The 19,033-nt window shown below is 39.9% G+C and overlaps 1 protein-coding gene across 1 annotated transcript in view; it reads left to right on the top strand.

Annotated features, from left to right (window-relative positions):
* Positions 1-19,033, top strand: part of CNKSR3 (CNKSR family member 3) — a 147,398-nt gene that overhangs the window by 117,538 nt on the left and 10,827 nt on the right. The window contains exons 18-20 of the mRNA XM_065680599.1: positions 2,082-2,143; positions 5,839-5,927; positions 11,152-11,518. Of these exons, the coding sequence (XP_065536671.1) occupies positions 2,082-2,143; positions 5,839-5,927; positions 11,152-11,518 (518 nt within the window). The remainder of the gene's footprint in view (positions 1-2,081; positions 2,144-5,838; positions 5,928-11,151; positions 11,519-19,033) is intronic.

The raw sequence follows: 19,033 nt of genomic DNA, 5'->3' as shown, positions 1-19,033 counted from the left end.
AATGGCCAAATACAGATACAAAGCTGTATAATCTAAATAGGAAGAGAGCTCCTTTCTTAATCCATTATTTTAATCATGGCTCTGCTGGTGATCTTTGTGAGATTCTTCATAGGGCATTTACTTTTCTTTCCCCTTACAGACAGGAGGCCTCATACATATTTACCACAGCAGGAAAGGATAGAGGTTGAAAGAACATGCTTGACTTACCAAAAGGGATATAGATAACAGAGATGTACAATACTACAGGAGTGTATGTACATATATATATGTTCATAAATCTGTAGATGCATACAGATGGTGGAGAGAGAACCATCCGTTCATTTATCACCATGTTTCCTATCAGAATTCCTGAACAGAGTGAGAAGCTCTTGAGGCAGATGGGCTGAGGAGGACTAAGAATGAGGGGCAGCTGGACAGGAATATTTTTGTAGGGAAAGTAACCCTGGTTGAGAGAGTAGACAAGGAAGGATGCAAGGAGAAGGAAAATGAAAATTAGAGCTAATGGAGGACATTAGTGAGTGCCAACAGCCAGTTTGGAGCCCAGCTGGAAATTCTCAGTGTCCTAGGGACACTTTTGAAATGTTTAGTCTTATGTGAATGAATGATTGAACTCTATGCAGGTGTCCCAGCTCTTATGTCCCCAGACTGATTTTCTTCAAACTCCACTTCAAGAGTAAATATCAATTCGGCTTAAAGCTAGATAGCTTAGCATTAGAGCAGCTTACACTACACTACACTAATTCTTCACTGTTGTAACTGATAATGTTTCCTTGGCAAAGTATAAAACACATGCATTTAATACAAAAAGTACACGCATACTCACGCATATGTCAAAACAGGCTAAACAACATCTGTTCTCTTGGCTCCTGCAAATACATATGCATGTGAGTGGTTCCACTGAACTCACCGGGGCATTTGTGTGTGTCGAGTTACTGGTGTTCATAAATGCCTGACAGATCATGACCTCTTGTAACTCTTCATGCATATATATTAAATCAATAATGGATTTACTAATACAGTCATTTGCTTCATTAATTTAGCATGTATTTGCTATTGTCATGCACACATGAACAGTAAATGTGTGCTGGCTAGCTACATGCATTTACCTGGCCAATTGCACGTGGTTCCCTCCAATCTGTTTGACCTTTTGGTTAATGAAGTCTTGATTTTAGCAAACTTTTTTTCCTGTTACATTTTTTTTTAATTCAAAAAAAAAAGAATCATTCTATTTGCTGTCAGAAGAAAGTCAATAGTCCACTCTTGCAGAAATGTCACTTTGTTTTTTTGAATCGTTATGTGGCTCTACTGTTCATACTGCAGTCTAAGAATCCAATTACTTTGACAATGATCTTACTAGCAAATTTCCCATTGCTTCAGTAGAATCAAAACCAGATACAATGTTTTTTCAGAGTTATGAACCTTAATTCCTGTCTTTTATACTTTCCTATTTAGGCCTTGAGTTTTAATCTGAAAGGCTTGAGCTTTTTCAGTTAAGTTCTTAAAACCTGGATAGATGTGAATGAAACAATACACAAAAAGTGTATCTAGGGATTGTTTCTAGCACTAGAAGAATGCAGCCACCTAGGAAGGGAAGTGGAAAAAAACCTATCAATAGCTTAAAAAAATAAAGGAAGTGAGACTTAGCCAAACCAGGAGTACATGCGGAGTTGAAGAAAGTAGTATAGAATGGTCAAAAAGTCTGGTTTTAAATGGCTTAGATTCTTAGACTGTGCTGTGATAGCTTCAGCCAAGGCAGCTGACATCTTCGATGGCTCTAATGCATTTTGCTTCACTCTGGTGAAAGCTGACCCCTCAATAGCAGGACTAAGCCACTGAAGTTCTGTTACAACACACATACATACTTTTCCTTTAGCTTTGACGAATGCAACTCCCTGGTCATCAGTAGTGATTTTTTCAGGATCAGAGAAAGACGATGTCCCAGGCAACTAGTCCTGCTCACCGCAGTCTTCAGGTTAATGAAAATGGATGTGGTGATGCAGAACACATCTGAAAGGGACAAAACTTTGTCCAAACAGCATGTGAGTATCTCTAACTCTATATTCCCTTTGTTTCAAACACAGGTGGCTAAGTAAGCTGGGGATGGCTGTAGACCCTCAGGCACACAACGGGAAGAATGAGGAAGGTATGCTCCTAACAGCAGTTTCAGTGTGTAACTACATAATGTTCCCAGTTTTTGCTTGGCCAAATTTTTGTCAGCTGTTTTTCTTCTTTTGAGTTGTCAACTTGGGTCTGTCTGCCAACTGAGTTCAGAGAAATGACATGGACACAGCACAGGGTAATCACAGAAAAAGAAACAGTGGTGAGAAACAGTGCCACTGAGAGACACTCAGTGATCTTGTGAAAGATAACTACTTTCTGGCAAGTTACCGGCTTGCTATAAACCTACTGAGTGCAAGGAGAAACAGCTGCGCTATGTGGTTTGAGCTGGTAAGGTGTATTACAGAAACTGTGCGAAGGCCTGGGAGCTCACTAGCTGGGGAACGCCTTGTGCAGTGTAGACCCATCCCTAGTGCCTCCTCTGTTCATGGAAGTTTCAACAGCAATGTTGGAGGGGGTGAGAGAGGGGAGTATGTGTGGTGGTAGTGGTGTGCTGAAGACTACAATTTCTTTCAAAGCCAAAGCCAAGAGCTCATTGTGGAATGAGTAATTTTAAAGGTTCCCTAGCAATTTATTTATTGTCTTAATTTGCACACTGACCTAATAGAAGTTTTTGGTGGGAGGATATCAGCGCCTGAATCACAAATCTGGGCAGAGGACAAAGCAAGTCACTTGTCAGAGCACTTGGAAAAGCCTCTGGTGAGGACACATATGCTAGGAGCTAGTTTAGAATAAGAAGTGCTGTAGCTAGTCTAGCTAGTGTAGTTAGCAAACCACGGGTGGACTCTGACCTGAGGAATACGTATCATCGTATGGCCTTTTGACTCTCCAATTTTAGAGTACTAGTAGCCAGTTTAGAACTGCTCAGGTTATGAAGGAGCTGTCATTATGAAGTAACTGGTATTTGTAGTGGTATGAACACATGGGTGATACAGCCTGCTTTGTCTAAGCATCACTGCGTCCCTTCTGACATTTCCCACAATATTGTAATGATTTATGTCCAGGCTTTGGATATGTAATTCCATTGTTGATTAGTATGATCTAGCTCTGTTTATATTCTGGCTCCATTTATACTCTGCCATTAAAAGCAGCTTTGGGGCTGGTAAAAATAATATCATTAATTTCTGGAGATTCAGCAGGTCTCATCAATTTCTTTGTTTTCGGTTCATGGTTCCTCTTTATTTCTTGTCAGGAAACTTGCTAATTCCCATATCCCTAAATTCCTACAAAATGCTGTGTCCTCTTTGAACCCAGTTTTGTATCAAAACAGTCTGAGTTAATTAGGATAAAGGTCTCTAAGAGTATTAGGCTATGTAGCAAGAACTGCATGGCAGTTTTACTCAGGAAGGAAGTGTGTTCAAATATGTTGTCTGTCTTCACAAGTTTGTTGGAAGACAAGGATGGTCAAAATTCTGTACATGAAAACAAATTATTATTTTTTTTAAAGCCTTAAAAAAGTATAGTATTGGTTGTGTTCACTGAATCAAGAGTTAGAAAATACTTCAAAATGAAGCCCACTATTCTTAATGGAAAAAAAAAAGGGACAGAAAGATACAAAATAACCCACTCAGTAGCAGGTTATCTAATTGACCAGCAATAAACATAGCATAGCCAAGATTTCTTCAGCTTTTAAACCAGTGGCTCATTACTCCTTCAGAAAAAGGCACCCTCGTTCTGGTGTCTAACACCTCCTTGTCTTTCCACGTATGTTTTGCCTCAGGTGCTCCAGCAGCTGCTGCCAAGTGTGGGCTCAGCACCCCACTGACAAGCCTGGGTGGATGTGCGCCTGCAGAGGCATTATTGTATTTCAGAAAAATGCTGTCACTACCCACATTCACTTCTGTTCCTGCTGACCTGGTTCTCCCCTCCGTATCACACACCATAATTCTTCAGGGGGGGTCTTGGCTTTTGTTATGGCACTTGTGTATTCATGTACTTTCTGCACATTTTAAACCCCCCCACCCAACCCCATTTGCTTACTTAGAATATCAGAAACAGCTGTTGATTTTTTTTTTTCAGTTCTTCAGTGTGCCTAGGGGAGCTGTAGAGACAATAAGCTCTTTACTAAGAGTTATTCAAGAAGGCATTAACAGAACCTTAGAATTTGACATAGGCCTTATTGCAGCCAGTCTCAGTCATTTATGCTAAGATGTGCCAGGATGTTTTCCCAGTAAACAGAGTAGTAGTTATGCCATTAATAACTCTATAGCTCTGCAAACAGTATGGGATAAAAAAAGTAATAAATCTCTTTGTTTCACTTAGTTAACAGCTTAGAAAGTTCTCTTGTATGTGTAAAATTCTCCTCTCTTAAAACTTTGTTTCCCTCACCCTGTGCTTATGAAACCCCCCTAAAGACATAAAAGTAACAAAAAAAGAAAGCACACAGGTATCATTATAATTAAAAGATGAGAAAATCACAGGTGATTTCCGAGAGACCATTGCCAATACACTGCTTCCTAGTGGTGTGAACCCATGAAGTTCAGCTCTTACAAAGTACTCCTGGAACATAAACAACCCTTGCCCACCTGGGACAGAGCTGAAGGGTTGCTTCTACCAGAGAGACCCAGCTGCTCTTGGACAACACTAGCTGCTGTGTGCTGCTGGAGGCAGGAAAAGCAGTGCAGAGTGCTGGCTAATGAGGAGACCGCAGGGGTAGCCTCTGCTCTTGTGACATTTGTCACTCGCTCACGTTGTCCTCATTAAGCTCTGATTGTATATTCTAACCTTTCATGTCCCAAGCTCAGTTGGGTGGAGGTGAGCGCTGTCACCCTCCACATACGGTGCAGGGCAGGACACAAGCACTTGCTCTTGTAGAGGCTGGATGTGAAGGGCTGATGCATGCCAGGAAATTTAGCAGAGGGAAGTGATCTTACCCAGTAATTACAGCCAGGACTTGGGAATAGGAAGCAGTGATTTACCACTTTCTCTTTTCTGTGTCTTATTTTATCAATGATTGTTCCTTCATTTAATCCACTTTATAAAAGCATCTGAGAAAATGCTGCACAGGTAGGTGACAGAAATAACAACACAGCTGCTTCTCTGCCACGTGTCAAAAGACAGCCAGGCTCTACCAGATTGCCTCATATTGAAGAAATAAAAATGAGTAGGGTGTATAGTCCTAGAGTTCTGTGTTTAATTTTAGCACTAGCTCTGCACGTGTACTGCCATGCTGCGCAGTGTGCCTATGTCAGTTATCATGTGGTGACAGACTGCTCTCATGGGGCTGCTCTATGGTTTCCAAAGAACCATGCAAGCAATCTGTTTTCTCCAAAATTGCAGTCAAAACACCAATGCCTGTTGCTACCTCCAGGAAAACTTACTGGTTAGAGATTAAGAGACAGCATCTGCTACTTTCAACAGGTCTCCCTAACTCCTACTATACATGATGCAGCCTCTCTTTTAAAGGCTGCTGAGGGAGGACAAAGAAACCCTACCACAGACCTATTTGTGAAGCTATCAAGAGCTGCATCACTAAATGTTTCCATCCATAGCAAATTAGCCATTTTTTTTTTACTTAAAAAGAAAAAAAATATTGTCTTGAAGTAGTGTAAGATTACCACAAGGGAGTTAATTTTCACTGTAGGAGACACTGACTTGTTACAGTGTGCTCTCCAGCCCAGAACATGCTACTTGGTCATCTTTGGTTATCACAGCTCTGTGAGGAAAAAATGAGAATTGGTCTAACACTTTCCTTTTGCTCATTTTCTGTGTTTGCTTCAGAATGCTACAGTGAAAGTGAACACGATGATCCAGAAATAACAGACACGCCACCTCCCCCCTACACAGTCCAGCCAACGCCACCTCCTTTGGTAAGTGTTACAGTAGATGGCTTGTCTCTTGTTGCTTGTCTCCTGTTGAGGTGGTGGGCCTTTGAGGAATAACCTAAAACAGCATCTAGAAATGTTCACCCTATGTGCCTGTGAAATGAGCTGCACTGCTAGGAGCCTCACACTGTAGAAGACCAACTCGTTCAGATGGAAGAGTATTTATCTTGCTGGAGAAAGGAAGGCGTCCACTCTGCCTCGTACGCATGCTGTCTTTTCTTTGCGAGGCTTTTAACACACAGCCAAAACCTAGTTTTTCATGCTATTCTTTTCTTTTCTCTCTCTTTTTTTATCTGTCCCAAATCTTCTTTTTGTGACCCCAGTAGCATCATCCAACAGATTTATACTTACTTATTTTGAGAGCGTTGTTCTCAAGGCTGATGAATTTGAAGCTGCTTTTGCGGCAGTGAAGGGAAAGAAGCCTCTTATTGCAGTGATAAAATCATTTCTTTTCTTCTACCTCTGAAAAATAGACTATAAAAAATAGGCATCCTCCCAAAATCTGTGCTATTTTTCTCTTGCTGTAGTGTATTTGCCCAGAATATTCCTTCTTGCCTTGTTCAATTTCATAAATTAGAATAAGCACTATGCACCTTTATGTGTCTAATCAAATTGACTCACCTAATTATTAACTATTTATTGCCCTATTAATCTTGTTTCTGTATTGTTGCTTTTCTCAGTGATCTCATCTCCACTTATGTGCACTTTAAGAGATGAGGTTTACTGAATTCTGTGTTTAGAGATGAGTAATCTGTTTTTGGATGGTAATGCAGCTGAAATAAAGAATCCTGAGTTCAAGCCTTTCCCTTCCCTAGCTGAAAGTTATCATCAAGGTTATGTAGTAATATACTTTGATCTGAGTCATCTCATCGCACTTCATAGAAGGGAAGTGTCTTCTGCCTTGTTGGTGTGGTACAGATTCCTGTACAGTGTGCTGAAATGACATCCGGTAGCGAGATGGGCACAGAGGCAGTGAAGTAGGAACAAATTTGAAATATACAGATGAGCTTAAGAAGCTTGTGCGGTCACAGGCAATAATGAAAGGAGACATCATGCAGAGTATTGCCTGTCTGGCATAAAGCTGGGAGCGTGTGTCACACTGTCACCCACTTGTCCCCTTCTATTTCAGTCAGATAAGTCAGCATTCACTTCCTCTCCTGAAACAGTTGCCTAATGTTAATCACTGTGAAACAACTCACCTGGCACACAGGGGATGTGTGGTGTTCATTGCTGTGTAAAATGTGATTCTTTATTGCCTATATTAACTGGAGGTTAGATGTGCCTGAGTGGTTATAAATATCAGGGGAAAATAGGAACCTTGGCAATACGTCTCCAAGAGTTATTTTGGGCCTAAGGTCGATAATGAAGAGTCTTGAATTTCGTATCTCGGTGGCTTGCCTTTAAGAGGCTGTAGATGTCTTTTCCATCTGCTCACCTCTGAGTGAATGCTGCATTTTTCCAGATGATGAGTTTCAAACAGGTGCTGTTTTTTAGTTTTCTGTTTTTCTGGCTTCCTGCTGCTTGTCAGTCTGTTGCTGCAGGGGTGATCTCCAGTTGTCTCCTTCCCATTTGCTGCTCTTGAGTGCTGGCCACCACGTTTTAGCAGGGGATGTGTGGTGCAGATGTTGAGGAGTCCAGCTTCCTCAGCCTTTCCCCCTAAAGATTATCTTCCCTCCAGCCTCTACCTCTCACAGCTGACTGCCTTTCTCTTCACCCCCAGGTTAAAATCCCTTCCCTCACGGGCAGAGGTTAATGTCTCCTGAGTAAAGTTGTCACTTTTTCACCCCAGAAGCTGCCACTGGAATAAGCGCCAGCTGCCGTGTGTCTGCCCTATGCTCAGCTTGCTTATGTTGTGGGGAGGAACAGGTAGTTACCAATGCAGCTGTGCTTGACTGCAAGTCAGAGGCTTTTAAATACCTCTCTGAATGCCCCTTACCCTTCTGGAGAAATTCTGGAGCAAAAAAAAAAAAAACACTGGAAGGACTGGGAAAGCACAGCTGCTACTGGAAAGTCAATTTTAGGAGTAGAACTCTTGGTTGTCTCAGGGAAGGCTGGTTAAACATTGCTTGCTGTCTGTTTATTCACCGCAGAGTGTCTGAATCAAGCTGTAAGGTCCCAAACGTGATGGATTTGGGTTTATACTCTGTGGGTATGCCACTTGTGGAAGGACTGCTTGAATCTTTTCAGATTGTTACTGGAAGAGACATCCTGGAAATGCAGCCCAGGACCAAGAATGCCACAAACATTGATGGGTTAATTTCTTTTTATTATTTGTATTTTTATTTTTAATTCAGATTTCTTCTTCCTGAGATGATTTAGCAAAATAGGAAATAGGAGCTATAAACATTTTGGAAAATCAAGCCAATGATGTCTTCAACAGAAGAAGTCTTCAAACTTCTTGAGATCAGCTCCAGACTGAAAACTATTAGTCTGGAAACTAATAGCCACCCAGGTGCAGGCGATGTTACATGTTGGAGGTGGTGGTGGTGGGGTGTTTGTTGTTGTTGTACTTCTAGCACAAAGTTTTCTCTGCTGTTCTGTTCTCTGCTGATCCAAACTGTTTTGAAGGTTAAAAAAAGAAAAAAGTAGTGATCATGAGCTTTCTATATTTATTCATACCTTTGGGTGCTGTGGAAGAAAAAAGTAAGTCAGGAACAAGTTTAACATCTGTAGGAGAAAAGGTAAACTGACCATCTGCATTAATTTCTCCACATGTGAATGGATTTACAGTTAAAAACCCAGCAGCTATGTTAAGACAATAGATTGTGGCAGTCCCAAAAGAGCAGTTGAGGTGTTTTGTGGTCATAATTTTTCTCTGAAAATGCCTAGAGACTCATTGATCTCCAATGGAATCCTTACAATCTGCTTGCTTCAACATCTGTTTTTTTAAATGTCTCCAAATGGAGATTTATTATTATATGGATGATTGCTAAACTTCCAAAGGAACCGCTTGAGTAAGATAGGTAAGCATTTGTCATGCCAAAGAAAAAGCCCCACAACATATGTAAAGAAAAAGAAACACATTCTGGAAGTCATCTTTATTCTCACCCGCATATTTTGTTTAACACACAATGAAAATGAAAACTAAAATATATTCCACCCACTGAGGCACAGTTTTCATTTCAATAGCATTTCCTTTTGCAGGGACAACTGCCAGAAAAATAGAGGTGTGATCTAACATCTTTCTTTTCTGTCTTTGAATAATTAAAATTAGACCATCCACACCATGTGAGCAAGAACTTTTACTGTTCAGTTGCTTTACTGTACAAATGCTTCAACAACTTGTCTTTGTGATAGGAGCCCTTAGATGAAATGCTTTAGGTCACCTGTGTTCTGAAGGGTCATACATGCAGTTTATGACAGCATCTCGTTGTCCTTTACTTTAGGTTACATTTATTAAAGTTTCAATTTTAAAAATAAAAGTGCACCTGAAACACAATGTTACATCTTGTAATAGGAACATAAATTAAATCTGGTCCCTTAGTGTTTGGGGCAGTCTTGGAGGAAAGGCATTAAAAATTCATGAAAGTGAAGGAAGTGCTACAAACAAATAGTGACCCACAACATGTTATTGGTAGTCCTAATCTTCTGAATTGATTAGTAGCTACATGATACAGCTAGATTAGAAGCACAGGAAGACAAATTTGCTTTGCTTTTTTAATGTAAAAAGAAAGTAGTATACATTACAGCAACACTGAATAGCAAAGGTTATATATGATGATAAAAAAATCCAACCCTGTAATTGTGGTCTAGTTTATATGAATGCATCTTATTTCTAGTTTACCAGGTTATAAATAGGTGTCCTAGGCTAGTCCCTCTGTTGTGTTTGCAGCTCGTCTGGGTTTCCCTAGAAACACCTTCTCAGTAATTTTCAATACTTTCAGTCTAGTTATCATCCGTTTTAGTTATTAGACGAATCTATTCTACATAGGTGTTGAGAACATAAACTAGCCAGACCTGTGATCCATCAGCTCTGGTATTCAGATTCTGGCATTAGCCAGTAGAAGATGATTTGCAGGAGTAAATTTCTGCAGTAGCATATCCAAGAAATCTGGCATGATGATTTCGTCAAGATTTCTGATGATTTCTGCTAAAAGCTCCACTTTCAGTCTTTGTCTTTCTTTTTCTTCCATTACTTTATCACTCCCAATAATCCTCTTTAAGGTATTTGTATGTATATTAGTATGTTTGTGCATGTATTAATTGTGTATTTGGCTCTCTTAGCTCATCTTTTCAGTGGTTTGTGGCTAAAAAGCAGACTAGTGCTAGTTCTTCATGTGTGAGTTGTGTAGATCTGGGCATGTATTTGCTTGCCTGGGAAGCTAAATACTTTGTTCTTTCTTTCAACCTGTCTTTACATGGAACTGTGCATCTCTCATATCCTCACTTATTAAAATCCTATCTTCTAACGATGACTGTTAGATGTCTCTGAGACATTTCTGGTTTTATGTCCTCTTGTTGAGGCAGGGTGACAAGTACAGTAAGGAGGGCCTCAGAACATCTTCATGATTTCTTATATGTTTCTACTGAAGTTTTGGTTCCCTTCCAGAATGGTGAATCTTAGCAGGTAACGAGCAGCACAAATATTATACCATTCCCCATTTCTTGCCCTCTGCCGCATACTGGCTACTTTTTCTTTCTACCACTAACTTGCCATCACATTACCCGTCAGCCTTCTTGCCTTGGTGAATGGTTAGTCCCTCAAATGGACCAGGCAAAATGGCTTTGTGTGCTGCAAAGGTCAAGGTACTTCAGTGTTTGGGCCCATTTCTGTCTACCTGTGGTAGTGGCATTGGTGGATTTATTGAATGCTTCTAGAAAACTTCATGTCCAATGGCTAATTCAGAGTTTATCTTCTACACAGTTGATCAGATCAATAAAACAAAGACAAAGTAAAGAGTGAATGTGAGTGTAAGACCTAGCATAGGAGGCTGTATTCAACACTATTTTTCCTTGGTCTTTTATATCTGAATATTGTCAGGTTTGTATCTGTTTTGGCTTGCTTTTGGCTACATTTCTGAAGTTACTGCTCTGTAGGAGATTGAATGCTGTAACTCAGGCCTGTTTCGATGAATAATTAATCACATTATGTAATGTTTTCATTGACATTTCAACTGCATATCTATAAAATGTACAACCTAGGAACAGAAATAACTTGGAAATATTTTTTCTTTTTTATCCCCCCACCCGATTTGTTTCTGGAAATCAGGATCAGCAGAAGTCTTCTTTCACCTCGATTCTATCAAATGAAGCAACTTGTTCCCTCTCTTCTCCTGAAAGCACTTTCAACTCCCAAGAGTCGTCTTCTTCCTCGACATCCAAAGTGGTTTATTCTGAGAGGCAGTCCTGGCTTGACCTAGTTAACAGCTCTGCCACAGAAGATGGTGATCAGCCTTTAACTTTCTGTGTACAGATTCACTCTGACGAGCCACCAGAAGCAGACTGTGGAGAAGCGGCAGAAAGCCAGGAGGCTGGGCTTTCTAAACCCAGTGGTGGATACCCAAACTCTTTTTTAGGTCTGGATACACATTGTCTAGCTGTGCCAGATGCAATAGGACAGAGATCACTAGCCAAAGGTGAGCTAATGAGACTTTTTTGTCTGCAGAGCTATACATTGTGGGAGCTCAGGGTTTTTCTTCAACTTCCTTTCCCCTTCCTTCTTTTATGTTCTTCACTGAAGAGTTTTCCAGTGGTACATCATTTATAACAAATATTTGATTTATTAGGCACTAAATATAACTTAGTATCTAACTGGTAAGTACCTACACAGCTTCTCTCAGATTTTACCTGTATGTTAAGATCATAGCCTCTGTATAAAATCCCAAAGTAGATGTAGTTTTATTAGCTTTCTTTATTTCAATACAGATGTCTTATTAGTTAGGAGTGAACCAACATTTTAAGAAAGCGTGTCACAGAACTGACACCCTAAGCAAAATGGCATATGCAGGAAGTTGTAACTATGGGGTTAGGTCAATCCAGTTTTAAAAATAAAAGCAGTTGCATTTACTTCCAGTACATATTTCCTATTTATTTCATTGAGCTTCATTGTAATCAAGCGGAAACAACTGCAGTCCTGAACCTGAAAGTCCATTAAGATTGGATTTTGTTTAAAGAAATGGGTATCTGCTTAGATATTCTCCTACCAAAATGTATTGCTAAATTAAAAAGATGGCAGAGTTCCAGAGTTTGGCTCCTGTTTCTGTTAATAACTCTCTTGCCATAGCAAGGCAATATGTCTTGCCTTTTGAGCAAAGCTGCTTCTTCCTGTATTAAAAGCAGTTGAAGTGTAAGATACGTTTCTGGCATGCAACATGCTGAAGTGAGAAGATGCACAGCATGCTGTCTAGAGAGGTAATACCTAAGGAAGCAACTATGTTCTTGTGCACCAGCTCTATCTATTATCCCAAATGCCTGTAAAGATTTGAAGCAAGGGGCATTTTTGTCTGAGTACAATGCAAACTAAAGGTGCATCCAAAAGCTTGGGCTGAAAGTAAGGCAAAGGTGGAAAGAAACAGTATGGGACTTACTTGGAGTTTTTCTCTGTAGATGAACTCAGCATTGATTGAAAAATGACAGTCTGAGGCACATTAGGTGCATTGTCAGTCTCCCAATTGTTTTATGAATATAAACAGCTAGCATGCCTTTAGTTTGTTGTATGATTTTCTGTTTTTACAAGAAAAAAATAAAAGGAAATTGAGCAAAGTACAGATCCCATCAAAAGTGAAAATTAATTCAGAGGTTTTTGTGCTCAGCTTCAGCATCCATCTTCTAGGCGGCTCTGCTAGAGACCTGTAGCAATGAAGATCAGTAAGGATTAAAACCAGTAGTGTGCTTTTTTCTTTTCTGTGGCAAAAAAGAGTAGGTGTTTTGAGAGAATTGCTGTGGAATATAATTTCCATAAGTTCTGGCACTGCAAGTAGTGAAAAGTCTGGGGCTTGTAGAAATCAGGTCCCTAATGAAAATGTTACAAACATATTGCCTTCTGTAATTCTGGGTGAAATTTGACTAAGGTAATGCTTTAGGTACATTAATAGGTACATTCAAGTGGATTGTTGAATTGTGGGTCATATATGGCTAAGTAGCTTATAGATCTTGTTGAGCAAGATTCAGTGGCTGCTATTCAGAAATCTAAACTTTTGTTTAGAATATGGTACTTTGGTATTGTCAACAATAGTGCAATAATGTATAGGTTAATATTTTCCATTGTAGCTCTGAGGGTGACAAGTACTTTTATGGATGGTCATAGAATTAGCATGACACATTCATAATCACAGGATAGTTTGACAGGTTCAATAATACTAACGAATGAAACCAATACAAATGTAAATCAAAGCACATTTTGGTATAGTCCTTCCCTTTGCAAGCTGGTTTTATTTTAATAAAAATATTGCTAGGGAAATGGATTCTTCTACTTCTTACTGCTTAGCTAATGTCCAACTCTTATTGCAGCACATTTCCATTCTAACCAGGCCAGTGATCTCTGATGGAATTCCATAAATAGATCATTTTAATGGGACCATCACTATGGAAACCATATAACCTCACTAGTTACTGTCTGCATCATAACCCATTATTGAACAAGCAAGACGTACAAAATATGTGCATTTTACTTTCCTTTATCAGTCTGCATAGTAGGGGGAGGGGACAGAGTGTTGGTGTGTGGGACCTTCCCCCGTAATGGCCACTGAAAAAATAAATGAAATAATGTGCAAGGAGATTAATTAAGCTACCACAATTTGAGAATTGGAGAACGAGGTAGAAAAAAAAAAGATTAGCATAAAAATAGCATTTAAGTTCCAAACGAAAGTATCAAAAAGCATGTAATTCTGGTTCTGTGGCTCTTCCGCCAAGAATTTCGCCCTCCAGCTAGTTGATAACTGTTGTTATCAGTGAAACAAGAATATATACTTCAGTGCAGTCTGTATCATTTGCATTTCTGAACAGTGCATTTCTGACAGCTCATCATGTTTCAGAGCAATGAGACCGCATCCAGGAGACAGGTACATCTTGCATTGAAATCTGTCCTGAAAGCACGTCCTGTCTATGTTTAGACGGCCCTTCTGTTGTCAGAACAGCTATTTGGTCTTTGAACCCACTTCCCACAGAGCCTTCATATTTGTCCATGCTCTCCCTTTCTCCTTGGGAGGATAGGAAAAAAGCTGGCACACTCCTCTTTGTGGCCACATTCTGCTTAGTAAAACCCCATAAGGAATTTTTAGTTGTAGTTGACAGCAGCCTAGAGCAGAGGGGAAAGTTTTCAAGAACTGAAGAGCACTTTTGTTGGCAAGAGTCAGACATGGAGGCCAGTGTGGCCAAAGCTGGTACCTAGAAGGCAGAAAGAATAGGTGCGGCTTTGTGGGAAGAGCTTATCATGAAATTACAAAAATAGTGAAGAAACCTCAGTGATGAGTTAAACAACGAAAGAAGAGTTTCTCAGAGATATATGGATGAATCTCTGTAAGAGAAACTACAGATTCAACTAAATGATCATGGATTACTTTTTCAATTAAAATTATTTAATGAAATCTGCTAAGCAGCTGTGTCTGGTACAGGGTGCTGTGCCATATGATATTTTTAATGACCATTCCATACACTTTTAGTGATGTTATGACCATTCTCAGCACCAATTACAAAGGGAGTTTATACATCAGGGAGTGATACAAAGGTACAAAAAAGGACAGTTCAGCAGTTTTGTCTTTTGAAAGATCATCATTATATTTCCATTTACTTTGTGAGAATACTTACGTATTAGCATTGAGCTTCATGTTGCAGCCTGCTACGTGCACAGTGACAAAGGATTCAAAGCTGCCTGTGACACAAAGAAACTAAAAGGTAAACAAGAAAAGGTTGAGAATACAAACAATTATATGACTACGTGCTCTGTATCCAGAAGCTGGCCTTGCCCCGTTCAGGATGGCTAAATATGCTTTGCAGCCGAATTCCAACCTTTTTATTTCTTCTGGTACCCACTGGAACAGAAAGTATCTGATTATGACCCATAAGCACAATCTTCAGAAACTATGATAACAAAAGGAAGGCACAGAAACTGAGAGCTTATTATAAAAGAACAGGAACATATTGTATTTATTAGGGGATCTTCTACCATAACGATAACATCCTTCTTCCTTGCATTTTCTGAGGGTTTATAATCATGTTATGTATGTTAATACCTCTTGGCAAGAAATTCTTATGGTACCACTTCTGGTTTGTTTTAGCTTTGTGCACAGAAGCTGGTAGAAATGGTGTGTGCCAGTATTTTGAAAAACACGGACAGTTTTTCCAAACACCATCTGAATTTTGTCCAGGCTGGTTTTATGGGAAGGAGTTGGTTAAATAGGAGCTGGATGCATTCAATTCCTTCTTTTCTCAGAACTGACATCCTCTTCCCCTCTGGAGTCTGCCTGCACAAGTAATAGCCAGAACAGATCCTCTGATGTGCTTTGGCCCCTCAGTTCCTCTGCAAAAAGTTACAGAAAATGGCTAGACCATGACTGGGACTAGCCAAGAAGTAGGCCCATCATGAGAGCAACTGTGTAGAGAAACAACTGTGTTTTCTTGAATGATTATTTTGTTTCTCATCAAAAACTGCCTTAAAAATCACAGTGAAAGCTGTGGTGTTACGGTTTTCTGAACCCTCTGAAAAAGAGATATTTAGTGTTGTTTCCATTTCTCTCACTGTCTATTAAAATGCTATCCCTCACTGCTGAATCCACTGTACTGTTATAGTCAAGAGCATTTAACTACTGATGGTAACTTACTTTTCCTATTATTTTCTCTCACTCTCTCTTAACTTAGATTTTGTAAAATATATTCTGTTAGAGGCGGTTTTCAATTTATAATGCTTCTTCTGCCAAACATTCCCTATTTCTGTATCGTCACCACTCGGAAACAATCAGCTTGATTTTTCACAGCTGCTTTTTGAAAAGTTCTGGACAATTTCACTTTTGTGGGATTAAAGAGCATTAAAGTTAAGATTATAGGATGGCTCCTGTACTGCCGCTGCAAGGTGGGGAGTCTCAGTACCTTAATGTCTCCCACCTGGGGCAAGTTGGCTGACAGGAAGGTGGAAGTTGAAAATTGAGGAGGTGAAAAGCTGGACTTTTGAACCTCTGGCAGCTTGCTCTTGTCTGTGGTATCTCCTGTTAGTTAGAGGGAGATTCCAGATAAGTGGCATCAAGCCACAAAATCGTTTCACATCTCCTGAAACAGAATTTGACAGAAGTTATGACTTGCTAAAAATATTACTTATTTTCCTCACCCCAACCTGGAATATCACTTTCTTTTGAACATTACAATATCTCAGGGCAGAATTTCCCTTTTCCTCAGGTCAGCACTGGTTATATTCCAACCTCCTCTCTGTGAAGTCTGACAAAGTTAAAAAGCTATATGCTACAGAAGTTTTCCGGAAGTACAATGAAGCTTTAGCAGGCTGCAAAGCTTGGGGTGAAGAGCATGGTGAAGGATATACGAAGAGTGATCCTTCCAGTGGCATCACTCAACAGAATTGATTAGTTAATACTGCCAAGGGAAAGGAAAAGTGCAGAATGCACATGTTCCCCTGTGCGCATGTACATGCTCATAGATACATACAGTACCTAATATCTTTCCACTGTTGTTGCCTGCTCCTTATCACTATCATTCAGTAGGTCTTGAGAGAAAAATGAATGTATTTAATCTCTAAAATAAGATAAAGAAGTGCTGTAATAGCATTTCTGTTTCCTAACTTGCATGCCTGAGCCAGAAAGTGGTTAGCTTGAGGAGTAGTAGTGGAACAGATAACTTGCAATATTATGTTTTGAAGTGATTTTAAATGTGCCTGAAGCTAGCTGTGTGACCTGGCTCGAAAAACTTACACCAGAACAGTGTTAGTGAGGCCCAACCTGCCCATGTTATTAAGAACTTTTGCCAGTGGAATATATCCGCCATTACAAACCTTCAGAGGTTAACAACGCTTAGGGAGGCTGAAACAGACAATTTACTCTTTTTCACATCAGGGCCTGAGCTTGTGTACTATGTGCTTTTTGCATAAAGTTTTACTTTGTGGTGGAAAACAAATGTCTAGTAACAATTCAGTAGTATCATCTAGACAGCCCCGAGGTCACAGGAGGAACACAAATCACTAAAATCTGAAAATATAGAACTGGTGAATGCCTGTGGTTCTGATAGAAACCTCCTCATCTGCAGGTCAGTGCTCTAACTGCAAGAGAATTAAACAATACCAAGTTCTGGGAAAATGTGCTGTGAATGTTTGAATCCAGAGGAAAAAGTCCAGTCTGTGCTTAAGCCTTTAAGTTACGTGCCTTTATCTCTGTTATCCAACCTTAATTTTCTCTCAGGTGTTTTACGGGGAAAACAAGCAAGCAAACTACAGGAAGTGCTTGCTTTGTTTACTTCAGTGGCATTAAGAGCCTTGTGAAATACGTAATGCACCATTGTGTGAGTAAGGAGAAATATATTTTCTTATCACAGGTAATTTTATTGGGCTTGTTAATTGATTGTTAGACATAATGCCTCTCCCTTTCTTCCACTACCTCTCCCCTTTTCAGATTTACATCATCAAATTAGTGTGTTCAGTTGCAGCTTCAAGCCTGCAAAATGTGTGCTTTTGCTTTCTGAGCTTGGCTCAGGGGAACTCAGGCCATTGAAGGTAAAAGTCCAGATAGATATCAGACAGTGTGCCCTCAATTTATAGAGGCTTATTGGCAGTCATACTCTTTATCAATAGCAACAGTATCTGCTTCTATGCAAAATAACAGTATTAAGACCTTGTTTTGTTATTTCTGTGCTGTTATAGAATTATAGAACAGTTAGTGTTGCTCAAGGCCCTGTCCAGCCTGGCCTCGAGCACTGCCAGGGGTGAAGCACTCACAACTTCCCTGGGCAATCCACTCTGGTGCCTCACCCTCTCACAGCGAAGTTCTTCCTTATATCTAACCTGAATTTACCCTGTTTAAGTTTGAACCTATTACCCGTTGTCTATCACTACAGTCCCTGGTGAAGAGTAGCTCTCTCTGTTGGAGAACAACAACTTGTTGTTGATCCTTGTTGTGGGAGAAGTTCAGTGCTTATCAGTGCAAACAAAGATGGAGACAAAAGTACTGTATAACTCTTACCTGGCTCTACACAGCCTGCAGGTTTCACTCATGCTTGTTTTCCAACGGCTTCCTGAAATCCCATTTAGCTGCTTCACTGAAACTCCCTTTATCCACCCAATCTCAAGAATGTGGCAAATTCCTTTCCCTCTGGAATTACCTGACCATGATCAATCCTTTGGGGGTAGGACTAGTGGAATAATAAGAAATAGGAGAGGAGTTTAAGGTTGCAATCTTGAAAGAATGCAGGAGCTGAGTGCGTATTGCTGGTCAAGTGCATCATCTGGTAGCTTTTGCTGGGCTTTTCTGACTTTGACTCCATCTTTTTCTGTGCTGACTATTACTGTCCTCTTCATCTTCACCAACAATGCATGGGAGAAGAGTGTTCAGTTGAGGGTGTTTCCGCATGCTTGCTGCTTTGTAACCCTTTTAGGAAACTGAGGAGCGTAATAAGTTAGACTTAAGAAATATCTGGAGCAGGGACTTTATGTCCCTATGGCTTGACTATTTTTTAAAACTGCTACATAGGATCAATGGTAACTTTTTTTCTGCTTATATACTTTTTAGTATTTGATAAAGGTAATTTTATCTCTCATAGTGATACTGTGTAGAGTCCTGATGGGTAATGTCTACAGCAGAGTTGACCCAGTCCTGTGTAGGAGTTGGCTAATGAAACAAACAGCTGCTTCATACCAAGAAAGTAGGCAGGAAGCTTGTTTTATAATTACGAGCCCCACGGCATGAGCTGACAGTTTCCAGGAAATACTGCTGCTGTGTATTATGACTTACACTTGCGATTTTTTTCTATTTCCCGCAGCTTGTTAAATATACAACAGTTCTCCTTTTCCTCCCCCAGCACTGTACCAACGTTGGACGCTATATTTAGTTCTTGTCAAGTTACAGCAGGTTTTTTATAATGACAGAATAGTGGAAAAAAGACCAGCAACACAGTGAAAGCAAATATTTGTAGCATACCATAAACTTCTCTTGTAACCTAAA

This window comes from Lathamus discolor, chromosome 5, assembly GCF_037157495.1.
Source record: "Lathamus discolor isolate bLatDis1 chromosome 5, bLatDis1.hap1, whole genome shotgun sequence".
Classification (NCBI taxonomy): domain Eukaryota; kingdom Metazoa; phylum Chordata; class Aves; order Psittaciformes; family Psittacidae; genus Lathamus; species Lathamus discolor.
The sequence above is the reverse complement of the archived record's forward strand: the minus strand, read 5'-3'. Positions and strand labels throughout refer to the sequence as shown.